Genomic DNA, 14,312 nt, shown 5'->3' on the forward strand with positions numbered 1-14,312 from the left:
TTTTTTTCTGCCATGACCTTGTTGGGGTTTTTTTTAGTCAATTTCCTAAATTTTCTTTAATGCACCATGACTTGACCATAAAACTCCAAAAATAAGCGCAACGACGTGATTACTTCATGCTACCGAACACATTTTGGCGGCGGAACATGAACACCGGAAATAAGTAGGAGTGAACCCTCTCGCTGGGGACACAGGGTAATAGGTCGGTGGTCTTGTCTTATAGTCTCCAATTCTTGCTACATAGTCAAAGCCCAACCGGAAGACGGCGTGATTTCCCTTATATACAGAGTCCTAACTATTATGGCTGATAGCACCAACCCGACGGTGTACGACATTTTCCAAAGCATGGAGCAGGGACCAGCTGCAGCTACTAGCACTGCCACTGCTCAGGTGAGTCTTCCACTCTAATTCACAGCGGCTTAACTATGTTACACTAACGTAATGAATTCGCTGTAGTTGCGTCAAAAAGCCTAAATATGGCTGCATAGACACGTATACACAGCAGCGGTGCTCGACCCACATGAAGCTCATTAACTGTTAGCTGACTGTAATTCGCAAGGCAAACATGTGACTTCTGTCAGTGGACAGAAACATGAAGGAGTTACCAAATATCTATAACGTATGCAATGTTGATAATTGTGCATGCTTGGGGCCTTAAGAAATAGCCTTATGAAAACAGAAACAAACTATAGTAGCTCCTTCTTGTCAGGTTTAAAGAGAACATTTCTAACATGTAGTGTTAGGGTTCATCCTATTTCTATCATTTCTAATTGGAACATTTCTTCCAATTATGTGTCACATGCAGTGAGAAGCTGCTGTTGAATATTTCTGTTGTGTAAAAACATTTAGTTTGTAGAAGCATGAACACGTTTTGCAAACATTGTATTTGTATAAATCTACGTGGCCCATATGAGCTGAGTTGCATAAAAATCTTTGGGATTTTGATGAATTTAAACTGTACTCCAGTATTGACTTATTATGAAGCTATCGTAAATGTTTTGCACTCAACATGGAGCTGTTGGCCAGGGAACATATTAATTATTGTCATCATCGGTTCATTCTCAGTGATACACAGGACTAGCTATTACTTAATTAGTAAAAAAAAATAATTTTTTAATGGGCAGGGCACCAACTCTGGCTCCAGCCTCGGGCCCTGGGTTCTTGCAGATCAGGCCCTGGTTTTGTTCCATCCTGTCCTGCAGAACTGTTTTTAGCCGGAGAAAACCGAAGACTTGACCATAAAACTATAACATCTATGACTTTAAACATCCTAAACAGTAGCCTGTTACATTCAGAGGCTGCTTACTGAAACATGCTCCTCGCTTTTATTGCGCGGTTTGTGCATTCTGGGGTTGTAATTTAATTAATGTTGGAGTCTTTTTAGCTGCGTATTTTGTGGGAAGAACACAAAACTACTGAAAAAGAAGTACAGTTCAAGGTTGAGCTCTGCACTTTGAAGTCTGTCAATAATTGCCACGTTCCGTCCAGCCTGACCAGTCCCCGTCAAACAGAGGTGTCATCCTGGTCACCAATAAACTGAGAGCCTCAGTTTGAATCATTCTTACCCCCTTTCCCCCATCAGAGGTTTTAAATGCTGAAAGAATGTAATGTGAGGAAGATGCTAACTAGCCTTAGTGTCAATGAGGATTTACAGCACTATGATACCACCCAACCTTTCCGCTCTGATTGGTTGTTTCTGACTGAACGGTATATTTCTGCAGAGGCAGGCGAACTTCTTCAAAACAAAATTTCACAGATCATTTGGCTCATGTTATACATTAATGGCATAGTGACAGTTTCTAACAAATATGTGAAAATAGCATATTATTCATATTGTTTAAAGATTTGTGTTCCTGTTCTCCATCAGGCCTGGCTGGACCATCACTCTCGTTCTCTGGGTTTCTTCATGGATGGGAAGTTCATCCTACCAGCAGACAGACGGAGCCTCTCCCTGACTGATTCCAAAGGTGACGGCTGCGTCCGTGTCAGCTGACGACGTTTGATCAGAAATACAATTTCATGTTTCGTCCCGTTTCCCCAGGCGGTGTTGTGTGCAGCACGGCGTGCGCCGAGGACACTGACGTTTCCCAGTGTGCTTCTTCTGCCGCCGCCGGCTGGAAGTCCTGGAGCAGCATGAGCTGCTCCCAGAGAGCAAAGGCCCTGCTGAGGTTCGACTCACCCACGCTGAACCCAGACCGTTCTGCCGGGCTTTGTTTGAGCCGCTAACGTGGATGCGTCATGTCTGCCCCGAGCAGGTTGGTGGGCGTCCTCGGGCTGCACGGTCAGTGTGTGACGGAGCTGTGTACGCTGTGTGAGGCGTCCTTCTCGCCCGCCGCCCTGGTCAGGCTGCTGCAGTACTACAGCGGGTGGGCTCAGCTTAGAGACACTCTCATACCCGGCTGGACGCCTGTCGGTGAGAAATCAGTGATGCTGTGTTATTTTATCTTTTATTTTTTTCAAGGTTTTTGAATTAATTTTGTTGTTTTGTCTTCCAGGCGTGGTTGTTGTCGTCTCTTCTGATGATTGCTCTCTCTATTCTCTCATGCTTAAAGTCCTGCCTGCGTTGGCCATGGGTAAAACACTCACATCTGGGCCTCAGATACACCTTTTGTTTTGACATCTAAATCTTTAAAATAGTGTTTTTTGTGTGTGTTTTTTTTTATGAAAACAAATATCTCCACCACATCCTTTAAAAAGATATCATGCCAAACCCATAGGGGGCAGTATAGCACAAAGCTAAGACCTAGATCAGCCAGTCAGATTGCATCAAAACATTTGCATCTTCCTGTTAGCAACTAAACATGGCATCAAAAGTGTCATTTGTGTGGACAAATGTAAGTAAGGTTGTGCGCATTTTAAATAGCGTATTAGAATATAATGTTAAATTTTAAAAAAGCAGGAAAATGTCGATTTTTGAATCATCAACATGTGGATGTAGTGGTGCATTATTTGTCGCAGACTGTAATGGGAATGACACCAAATCTCAGTTTTTCCATGTACACATGCAGTTTTTCGAATCAGTTTTAGTGATATTAAACACTTTTCATGTGGATGAGAGAAAAACAATTGCATAAAATTGATTTGTTTTCCCAGATTTCCGGCTATATGTGGACGAGGCCTAAAATGTTTTCAGTGTGCCTCGAAAAGCTTTAATACCTTTGATCTTAAACACAAGCTTTAAAATACTCTTAAAGTCTTAAATTAATGTTCTATAACTGGAGTTGGAGGAGGCTACTAGTAGCTAGTTGTTCAAATATTATTGCTAGCTAGCTTTTTGCCATTTGTAATTTCAAAATTATTGCCTATTGTCTGGATGTAGGTCTTAATATCCATTCATAATATTTTAAAAAGTCTTAAATTCTTGTATCTTGAAGATTAAGGCCTTGAAATGTCTTAAATTCATTTTAAGAAATAAGTCAACCTTAAATATGGGATTCTGTTTCCAGTTTTCATTTTTAAACATAAAAAAATCCTCAATGTGTTACTTTGTGTTGGTCTTTCCTATACATTTCTAGTAAAACATTGAAATTTGCATTTAGCACATCTTTTCAAAATGTAAGAAAGTTAAAGGGGTGTGAACACTTTTAGCAAGTTGTTGTACCAGTGCTCCCTGTTTGTTCCAGGTAACTCGGTGATTGTCGTTCCTGGTCGGCCCGCCGCCCCTCCAGCGCTCCTCTTGGCGCAGCTCTTTACAGCAGCAGGGCTTCCTGCTGGCACTCTTAGCATCCTAACAGGAAGTGATGTCACGTTGGGCGCCAAAGTGTCCCAGAATCCTGACGTGAGATTGATCGCTTACTGTGGCAACAAGCAGGTGTGTTACATGTCTGACGGTAGAATCGGCATCTCCTTGTTGAATTATTTTGATATGTGACCTTTCACCCTGCTTTCTCAGGATGGGCTGGCTCTTTGTAAGGCCTCAGCGGGGATGGGTGTCCCCGTGTCCGTCTCCACATGCGTTGGCGCTACCTGCCCCTTTATCATCTTCGAGTCAGCTGACATCGACAGCGCCGTGGATGAAGTCATAGAGATTGCTTTCAAGAAGAAGAAAGAGGTGGGAGAAGGGAAGCAGCTGCAGCTTGTCTCTTGTTTTCTGTAAATCCACCAAAGTGTTGAGTTCTAAACTATTCTCTGTGCCTTCAGGTCCACTGGGTGCTGTGTGTTCAGGAGAGTGTGTCGGACAGCGTTGTGGCCCGGCTAAAGCTGCGCATGGCGAACATGAAGAGTGTACCTCTGAGCAGCGACGCTGATAGGGTCCTGGTGGATGCTGCAGTACAGGAGGCTCTTCAGCAGGGGGCGACGGTTAGTTACAAACGCACAGGAAGCTACGAATGCTTAAAAATGTAATGCTGCATTCCAGGTGTAGGTGAAACTATGGTAAAGAGAAGCTCTCCGAAGTCGCATCCCGCACTGGGAAAATGGGATCAACTCCAACTACCACCAGTTACAACTGATAAGACCGACTTCACGTTTCAAAATGGCCACTCCTCACATCAGTGGTAGTAAGATGTGGTAGAAGCAAGTTTATTTTACAAGACACACATGCTTCTTAAATTAATGTTACATTCAAGCAACTGCACATATAATTTGAACAAATTAAAGTTGATGTTTGCTCATGGAAAGTGGCGTCGCCACGTTGAAATTCTGACTTCTTAACCAGAGTGCCCAGGTGACTGGACCGCAGCAAAAGTATGAAAGCAAAACCAGTTCCACAAAAGTGGGCGGAGCCAGGAGACACTAAAGGGCGTGGCCAATTGTTAGGTTGACAAGAGAAATTCCTGTCGCCAAGTGTGTTCCTGTCGCCAAGTGTGTCTCTACATGTAGCTAAGAGAGATGATTTTCTGGGCATCTTTGATCTTAATTGTTTTGCTTTGGTTTTTACGTGTTTATAAACAAAGTTATTAGAAATAAGTGCCATTATTAAAATTTCACTGCAGTTGCAAAAGACAGTTTTTGGCAAAAATATTGCCGAATTGAACAAATTTACACTAAAGTGTTAACATTTGCACAGAAACAAAGATAGCACAATTAAGAGCCTACTTGCAAAAATAGTTGATTTGCGGATTAATTTCATTTTAAGAGCTCACAGAAAAATAGTTTCTAGACTTGTCACAGGTTGTTTTTTTAGTCAGTTTTGTTCTTTAGTTGCAGTGTAAGATTTTTGGAACTTTTGTCTTGAAATTTCAATACTACACAAAAATCTAACAGACACTTAAACTTTCTTAGCATGAGTTCTATATCAGGACGAGGTTAAAAGGTTTTCCCGTTTTGTGTTCTTGTCCTCAGCTGGTCCAGCCCTGCGGTGCCAGTTCTGGGGCCCGGTACCCGCCCACAGTGCTCTGTGGGGCGGCCCCCTCCTCTCCGTATGTGGTCTCCCCGCCTCCTGGACCGCTGCTGCCTCTGCTGACATTCAGGAGCAACACAGAAGCTGTGCTGCTGGGTAAACAAACAACACTTTAAAAAAATTGCCAAAACTCTCTTTTACAAAAGCGTTTTTGAAATTTGGGGAATGGCATCTGTTGCTGAAACATAATAGCTTTTGACATGGATTTTACTGAATCAATCACATATTTAAGTAGAAACTGACCCCGTGTTTTTGGCGCTGTCATTGTTGTCGCTCTGTTTCCAAACAGGGAACCACAGCCCTCATGGCCACGCAGCATCCATCTGGACTGAAGACCTCACCCTGGCTCTGGAGACCGCTAAGAGGTTCACATTGCTATACATGCTTTTGTTATTGCGTCACTCTTAAAGGGGCAGTATTATGTAAAAAGACTTTTTTGAGCTTTACATCCTGTTGTAATGTCATTCCTTCATAAATCATTTGCTATAATTCTTCCATGCGTGACTGAGAAATCCTTTAATCTCCATGGCAACCATTCAGCCGCGCAAAACACCTGGGCAGATCTAGCTCTACCTGAGAAGACGACATTCCTCCTCAGAGCTGCAGTTTCCAATCTTCTGCCTGGTAGGGCAGTTGTACTCGGCTCCTTCAGACTAGCCAGCAGCAATTAGTAAACACCTGGAGAAACTGCACATCAGATAAGCTCACTATATGAGATACTTCTTAGTGCAATGTTAATTAAATAAAAGGTTAAAGGTTTAATAGAGAAGCCACTTGCTGAAGGTGGAGTTTCAGAAAGAGCAGGAGTTTTTAAAGAGACAATGCCAATTTCAAGATGTTAATTTATAAAATAAAAATTATTTTACGTTATATTTGATGTATACCACATTTTTATAGGAGCTGAAGGTAGTGTAGTTATTGTATAATGCTTTAAAATGGCACTGCCCCTCTAATATCTTTAAATATTTTTAGAACTGTTAAGTTAGTTCCTCTAATTTTTAGCAATTTCTCAATCGTGGAAATTAACCCAAAATCATCAGACCCCAGAATTTTTTCACTAGTGCATAATTGTTACCTTATTGCAAATTTTCTGGAAAAATTGTAGAACTTTGGATCTAAGTGATCCCAACTCTCACCTGCAGGTGGCAGTACTTACTTCTACAAACCTGCTGCCTCAGCCTTACTTCATATCCATGATTGATATATTGAGTAACAGTAGTCACGTCTACTGTCGTATATAAATGCGAATGTTCTAAAATTCCTTGCTAATATTTGTAACGTAGAAGCCCAAAAATTGTGAAACTTCTGTTGATTTCTTTTTTGTTTTTTTACCCACTTCCTGTGACTGTTTCCCTCCAGTCTGTCTGTGGGCTCGGTGTGGGTGAACTCGAGCTCCGTCTCAGATCCCTGTTTTCCCGTTTCTGGTCACAAAGACAGCGGAACCGGAACCGACGGAGGACAGGAGGTGAGTTTGGATCTTTTTTCACCATGGCAACGGTTTGACCTTTGATACCTGTGAAACCATTCAGCTGACTGCAGTAAAACACAACAAGCAATATTTTCATTTCAAACCCCCTTTTTGGTCCTAACCGATGGAATAAATAGACATGAGTTCAAAAACAAATGTTCATAGTTTGAATCTGTTATAATGATTCTTATCTTTCCTCCAGGGTCTGTACCAGTTCCTGCGTCCTTCCTTTTCATCCCCTCTTCCTCGCCCGTCTCCTGTTTCTTTGGAATACTCAAAGTTTGGAACAGAAGCTGCCCAGGTTGTTATTCCTGATAGCCCAGACGGTGCCAGGCAAGTTTTAATCCTCCCCAGATTAAACAACACACTACAGAGTAGCTAGAACAGAGGTAAATGTTCATCTCTCTCTCTCTCTGTGATAGCATCCCTCAGTCGTACTCTCAGTTTGTCGGCGGTAAAGCATGTAAATCGGTGTCAGGCTGCAGTGTGGCTGTTCAGGCACCAGGGGGCGACAGCGTGCTGGCTTTTTGTCCCGATGGAGGACGCAAAGACGTCCGGAATGCCGTGGAGGCTGCGCTCAAAGTTCAACCTGGGTGAGAGCTGTGAGCACATATCCGCAAATAAAAACAAACAACACAATGAAAAGAAACATCTTCTTTGGTTATGTAGATATTAAAGATGGAAAGGAAAAATAATTCAAAAACTAGATTTTGTCCCTTTACAGTTGAGTGCAGCCTACAGGAAGAAAGTCAAAAATAAACTCTAAACATTTGCTATCATGTGTATGACCTGGGCTGACCAGATGTCTGTCGGAAACACGTCCAAACATACAGTTACTGGCGATTATTAAGTGAAACTTTTCAAGTTCAGACTCAGACGAAAACACATTTTATTATTTTCCCGTGCTTCTCTTGTTATCCCCGCATAGTTCAATGTGATCGAGATAAGGCTGTTCCTGCAGAGTCAGGCAGTGTCTGACCAAAGTCCAGAGATTAATCATTGACAGAGAGTGATGAAATAATTTGTAATAAACACATCGTCTCCAATCCTGAACAGCTGCTGGCAAAACTCTGTAAACCTTTAGAGTCACTGATCACACACTGACATATGACCGAGCAACACAACGTGGTATGAATGGTGGAGGAGAGCTGCATCTAACGATTAGTTTAGCAATCGTTAGAGTATTATATCAATTATTCCAATGATTAATTGATTGTTCCAATGATTAATCAATTATACCAACAATTTATTTGATCAAGAAAATTGGAACTGTCTACAGATTTATTAATCTACTCAAGTCTGTTTTGTACACGACTAAAAATACATGAAAAATGGAAATAACTGATTCAATTTCTTGTTCAAATAAGAAAATAAACATTTTATTTCCTTAAAAATGGCAACAAAGCATTCATTTAGTGAACAATTGATTATTTGCGGATTTATTTTTCATAATTTGAACCAGGTGAAGCTAAAACTGCTGGGTAGATCATGCTTATTTCCACAGACCCATTTGTTAATGTAAAAGTCTGGTAAGAATTATTCTAACACTCCTTCCCTCTGTCAGCTGGATGAAGAAGAGTCCGTCTGCACGCGCTCAGTCGCTCTACTCTCTGGCTAAAGGTTTGGAATCCAGGAGGAAGGAGGTTTGTGCGTCGGTCAGCGCCCAGCTGGGGGTTCCAGCCGAGGAGGCTGACAGAGAGGTGGAGCTCAGCGTCGGCCGGCTCAACGTCTGGGCGGCGTACTGTGACAAAGTACAAGGTGGCTCCCCGGTGAGGCCCTCGGCGTCTCTGCAGCGCCGCACATCACCGTGATCAGCGTTGACCGTCTCCTCCTCTTCCTCAGCCCATGACCCAGTCCGGCGCTGCGCTCTCCTTCCCTGAACCGCTGGGTGTCGTTGGGATCGTCTTACCTGACGACGCGCCCCTCCTCTCCCTGGTGACCGTTCTCGGCGCAGCCATTGCAACAGGGAACGCGGTCGTCATGGTGCCCAGTCAGAGGTTTCCACTCCCCTCATTGGCTTTTGTTCAGGTAAAAGAGCAGTCCAGCGCCGACGCAACAGATACAGAGATTCAAAAGAAGTATTTATGAAGTTCATATTAGGGATGCACAATATATCAGCATTAACATCAGTATTGGCCTCTACTAGTAATTTTTTAAACATATCAGTATGACTCCAATAAAAGAAACTGCGCCAGTTTAGTTAACATCTTAGAATCATCCCCCAAGTGCTTCTTGTCATCTTTTTCTTGGTTTTTGCCCTTGGAAAAATCCACTTGTTAACCAATGTGACTCGTTTGATGCGAAAAAAGTGTTTCCATTGCAGTTCCGCGAAATAAACCAATTTTGCTACGGCCGAATAACCGCCTCATCATAGCTGCAAAATGTTTTATGGAAAATCAAAATTGGTGTGATTCCATCAATTTTCAAAACTGCGAAGTTACATGATCAATGGGAACACAATTACTGTTTCCTCTTTCTCTGTCATAGGCTAACAACAGTCACCCCACTGTTGCCAACTTAGCAACTTTTCATATAAAAAAGAATGTTGGTGTTAGGATAAATCGGAATCTGTTCACCATAGTTGGTCATTTGTTGAAAGGGTTTAAATATATTGGTTATTAGTAGACAATAATGATTTTCATCATTAGCTAAAGTTTGTCCATCAGTGGTTTATAACCTTCAGAATTTTATTTTGATGCAGTTTCCTGATCTCATTTGGACTCAGATTTGTATCTTTCAAGCATGTTTTGGTCGTCATCAGGTTCTCCAGTCCTCTGACCTGCCTGCAGGTCTGGTGAACATAATCACTGGAAATCGAGACCAGCTCACGGTGGCGCTGGCTAATCACAGTGTCATCAAGGCCATCTGGTACTGGGGCAGCGCCCAGGTGAGGACGACACACTGCCATCATTAAATAGAATTAACTGTGTGTGTATATTTATATAATCTGATCATGTCTCTCTCCTGTGTGTTGTTCCAGGGCTGTCAGTACCTGCAGCACACCTGCACCAGCCCGCTGAAAACCCTCAAGCTGTCCTGGCAACAGGTCGGGGAGGGGCGCGGCGCGGCCCCGGACTGGGCTCAGCCTCACCCGTCCCTGCTGGAAGACCTGTGGAGAAACGCGGTCCAGTGGAAAAGCGTGTGGATTCCCACCGCGTGAGACGCTGACCCGGCAGAAGGATGTTTGGTTATTAGTTCTGGCAGGAGACAAAATCAGGTTAATTATTCACAACAATATGCAAGATGATTTACTCACTTTTTACATTCTGTCTGAATACAGTATATCAAAATATATGAGGACCATGGTTTTTTATTATTATTATTATTCACACTTTTTTTTTTTCCACTGTGATCAAAATGACCAGAGGCGGTAATTCTTCATACTGTCAAAGTAAAAAGTGCAATTCAAACCGAACAGTATGTTTGTATTTTATGTTGAAATCATTTCATTTTCTCTGGATGTATCAGAGTTGCACACATATTGGGTAATGCTATTAAAAATCTCTTGAGAGTGTCAGTGAACTGTCTCCGGTAAAGTCTGAGACATTGTGCTCGATTTGGTCAAACCGCAGCAGGGTTAGTGGGCGGGGCTCCTGTCACCATGGTGTCAGCTCATTTACTGTCATTGTGTGAGTTGAAACATCTGGACTTAAACACAATGTGGTTATTGTGACCAGCCTTTGTTGATATGTCACTGTTTTAATGAGTACTGTACCTTCCAGAAGTCTTCTGACCCTCTGAATATTGTAATTAACTTTTTAACCAATGTTTGCACCGATACATCTTTAATTTTGGATGATCGGCGGTCGGCCAACTTCTTACATGTGAAACCAACTTCTTACCTCTGCAAAGATTATTGTCTCTGTATGTGGAGACATTTCAAGTAGGAATGCCTGACATATCGGCAATAACGGTATCAGCCGATACTAGTAACATGTCAGTATTGGTCCAATTAATAAAAGTGGGCAGAGATAAACAACCAATTTTTACTTTTATCTTGTTCTGGTCTCTTCAGTAGAGAAATGTTATTAGAGAAATATTTGTCATGTAAAAAAATATTGGCCCTCCCTAATTTCAAACAAAAACAAATTGATATTGACTGGTGAAGCTTTCAAAAACTGGAGATTGGCCAGGAAACTGCAGATGGTGAACCACTAGGCAACCTCTGAAGGGATTTTATTACACTTGATTTTATTTAGGATTTTGTCAGAGTGAAGGACTTGAATCTTTGCCAGAGATTTAACTTTTGATGATATTGCATCCTTCTCTTTTCGCTTCAAAATGACGCACTGCTATCATGTAGTAGCAGTAAACTCCCAATGAAATAAAGTGAAGTTTGTGGTTTATAACGTGACCAAAAGTACGAACGATTCAGGAAGTATCAGTACCTTGACCAGGTCCTAGATGTGCAGTTTAGATCAGTCTCTAACTGCCTTACTGTTGCTCACCAGAAGTCTTTTCAGGTCCACCAGACTGCTGCGTCATCTTGGGGTTCAGAATGACTCGTACCATTAACTGCTTAAAGTGACTGAGCTCAGTTTTCCCAGAATGCTCTGTGATCTTCATGGAACTGTGCCTGCATCTGTGGGCAAGTATAAACAGGACTGTTTACACTTGGCCACTGTTTATATATATTTTTTTATGACTTGGCAAAAAAAAAAAAAGCTAACTCAGTTAAAAATGACTGTTCGTCTTTATTGCTGTACCATAAAACTGTAATAGAGGCCACTGGTTCGCTATGCAGTGTAAGCATTATCTTCAGGATGTGAAGATCTATGTTGAAATTGTGAAATGAAATATATTTTAAAGTTTTTATTACCACAGACTCACCAGGTACGTTTCTGTCCTAAGCCATAAATTAAAGAATTACACAAAGTATCCAGTTTGATGTGTGACTTGGTGCTTTTATGAATGATCTTAAATGCATTTCGGTATGCTTACCAGATTTCACTTGTAGATTTGTTGCTTTGAGTTTACAAATTTAGAATTAATTTTATTGCTAGTTTATATTTTACGCAGAAATCTTTGTATTGTTGCTAGTTCGCGAGCCTAACCATTTCTTTCCACTCATCTCTCTGCGATGCTCCGTCTGGGCTTCTGCCCACTGAAGTGAATTTCTCCGGTACAGTTTCCAATCGGCAAACAGAAGGAGAAGTTGTGAATATCGATTTTTCTGTGCTGTTTAAAAGGTTTTTGGCAGCGGCAGCAGAGGAAGTCATTCAATCCATGTTGGTCAACACTTCCAAATTTTGAATGAACAGCCGCCTCATTCGGATTAGTAGTTCTCTCTTCGTACTGGATTTTCAGTAAGCTTCATAGTGTCAAACTGGCGCAACACCTACATTAAAAACTTCAGCGGCGTCCATGCCTTCAGCAAGGAAGTATTTCTAAATAGCCAAGCATACAACAGTTGGATTTTAGCATCACGTAGCTGGACTTGGTGCTACGTTGTGATCAAAAGATGTTATAGAGAAGCTTATGTGTTTAACATCCACATTAAGTTTGTTACTAAATTGGTTGAATTGGCTTGAAAACATTTCTTGAATAAAGAGCTGTTTGGATGGGACCTTTAACCTCCCTGATTCTGAATTAAACTGGTGAAGTTCATTTAAACTGGTCTGTTTCCTCACAGATCTAACTTTGTAAGCACAGGCCATAAATATTTATAATGGTTGCTGTGTTGACTTCTGGGGGGTAATTTTAGCTTCAAGTTAGCTCAATGTTAGCCTGCTTTATCCATGAACTTGTTTTGATGTGTTTAGAATCATTGTCCTGTTGGATCACTTGTGATATCAAAGAATCTCTTGTTTCCACCTTGTTCTTTATGTGTTCTTTGTACATGGTCTCCTTGTGCTGTCATCTTAAACTTATTCAAGCAAAAAAAAAAAAAAAAAAACCCACTATGGTCTATTTATGCTGGCCTTTTTGTATTAAAAAACCACGCAGTGTGTGGCAGCACGCAGTAAAATTCAGTTCACAGTGGACGGAGACGCAGGCGGCTCATAATTAGACATGAACCAAAAAGGATTTGCTCCTAGCGTCTCATTTTCAGAAACCAGTTTTGCTTCCCTTTTAGTTTTTGTCCCAAACTGGTTCCAGCCAGCAGCCTGCTGACGTAAACGCCTCTGAGGTCACAAGACCTGTCTCCTGCCGCCACTGTCTAACCCGAAGAGGAACAAAGTACCAGGAAGCGCAACCGGGAGGCTGAGAACTGCCGAGTCACAACAGTGACACTGCACTTTTCTGGGCTGACTCACATCCTGCTTCTGAGAAAAAAAAAAAACGACCTACGGAGTCATATGAGAGAGAAAGAAATGGAAAATGCAGAGTCACTGTCTGAGTTCAGCTAAACGTTTTGCACACAACAAATTGTAGTTTTTAACCTGTGGATTTCTCTATTTCTCTGTTTATTTAAAGGGGAAAATTCCCATTAATACATATAAACTCTTTAAACTGTTTTGTCAGTCCCACATGCCAATTTCAATTTGCAGCCTCTGGTCGATGAACGGTATAAAACAAGTTTTGTAAAGACTGACAGAGGGTTACCTTCCAGAACATTCCCTGATGTAAACATCTTACATATTTAGCATTGTTCAGTGCCAAGAATGTAATTGCTTACTTCCTTTGACCTCGTGGGGATTTTTTTGTCCACTTTGTTTGTCTCACATATTTCCAGTTTCATAAGCGTTCCAATGATTCAGAGCAAAGAAACGCAAACCGAATTGAAAAAAAAACGTCACCATGCCTCAGCAAATTTAGTGTATCCAATTAAAAACGTTCTGTAAGCACTTGATGTCAAGAGAAGATCTGATTTCTAAGACGAGCTTGCAGGTTCTCATGACGCTTTATCTTATCAGCATGTTCTGCAGGAGTTGTAACCGAATATTTTCAGTCTTCTTTGCTTTCGCTGACTCACAGTTCTCCATGAAGGCCTGAAACTAAAGAGTTAAGGGTGAAAATGCAGATTGGAGACCAGATATCCAACCCATAATGCCACCTGAAACGTAAGGCTTGATCAAAGTTTGATGAGACAGCACAGCTGAGGTCATCATGCGTAAATAATTCAGCCGAAATGGCTACAGTATTTTTCTAAGAAGGATGAAGCATTTGTGTAATTTTCCCTTCAACTTTAGCTTGAGTTGCTTACTGTACGTTCATATTTTCATCGACAACTTTTCAATGTGTGATCACTTGAATGGCGATAATTAATAAAAGATAAATAAATGTTATTCCATTTGAATCTGATCTATTTATATGTATGTTACCTTGTACAGGGAATTAAGGAGTTTGTTACTGTTTGTTACTGTTTTTCTTACCGCGAACTTCATCTATTCCGTTAAGATTTTAAACGATAAACCAACACAAAGTGATGCATAAATTAAAAGATGGGAGGAAAATGGCACATTGTTTTTATTCCTTTCTTTTTATCAAAAGTCATTTTAAAAAATAAAATAAAGTCAAAATGTTGTCCTTTAACTGCTGCTAAAGATGCCAAACTACTAA

The 14,312-nt window shown here is 41.3% G+C and overlaps 1 protein-coding gene across 1 annotated transcript; it reads left to right on the plus strand.

Moving 5' to 3' along the window:
• The first annotated feature begins 136 nt into the window (after positions 1 to 136).
• On the plus strand, positions 137 to 11,687 carry aldh16a1 (aldehyde dehydrogenase 16 family, member A1). The gene is made up of 17 exons (XM_055035121.1): positions 137 to 390; positions 1,868 to 1,967; positions 2,042 to 2,168; positions 2,256 to 2,413; positions 2,496 to 2,573; positions 3,624 to 3,811; positions 3,893 to 4,051; positions 4,141 to 4,299; positions 5,284 to 5,437; positions 5,631 to 5,706; positions 6,701 to 6,806; positions 7,012 to 7,142; positions 7,232 to 7,402; positions 8,374 to 8,578; positions 8,652 to 8,837; positions 9,571 to 9,696; positions 9,790 to 11,687. The coding sequence occupies exons 1-17, from the start codon at positions 301 to 303 to the stop codon at positions 9,967 to 9,969; spliced, it is 2,394 nt and encodes a 797-aa protein (XP_054891096.1). The 5' UTR covers positions 137 to 300; the 3' UTR covers positions 9,970 to 11,687.
• Positions 11,688 to 14,312: the final 2,625 nt, after the last annotated feature.

Source organism: Poeciliopsis prolifica, unplaced genomic scaffold (assembly GCF_027474105.1).
Source record: "Poeciliopsis prolifica strain line A6 unplaced genomic scaffold, Auburn_PproV2 SCAFFOLD010, whole genome shotgun sequence".
In the NCBI taxonomy this organism is placed as follows: Eukaryota; Metazoa; Chordata; class Actinopteri; order Cyprinodontiformes; family Poeciliidae; genus Poeciliopsis; species Poeciliopsis prolifica.

Coding starts and splice junctions, on each gene's coding strand:
- aldh16a1 (XM_055035121.1), top strand. CDS start 301: ATGGCTGATAGCACCAACCCGACGGTGTACGACATTTTCCAAAGCATG. Junction 4,052..4,140: donor CTTTCAAGAAGAAGAAAGAG/GTGGGAGAAGGG, acceptor CTGTGCCTTCAG/GTCCACTGGGTGCTGTGTGT. Junction 8,579..8,651: donor AAGTACAAGGTGGCTCCCCG/GTGAGGCCCTCG, acceptor CCTCTTCCTCAG/CCCATGACCCAGTCCGGCGC.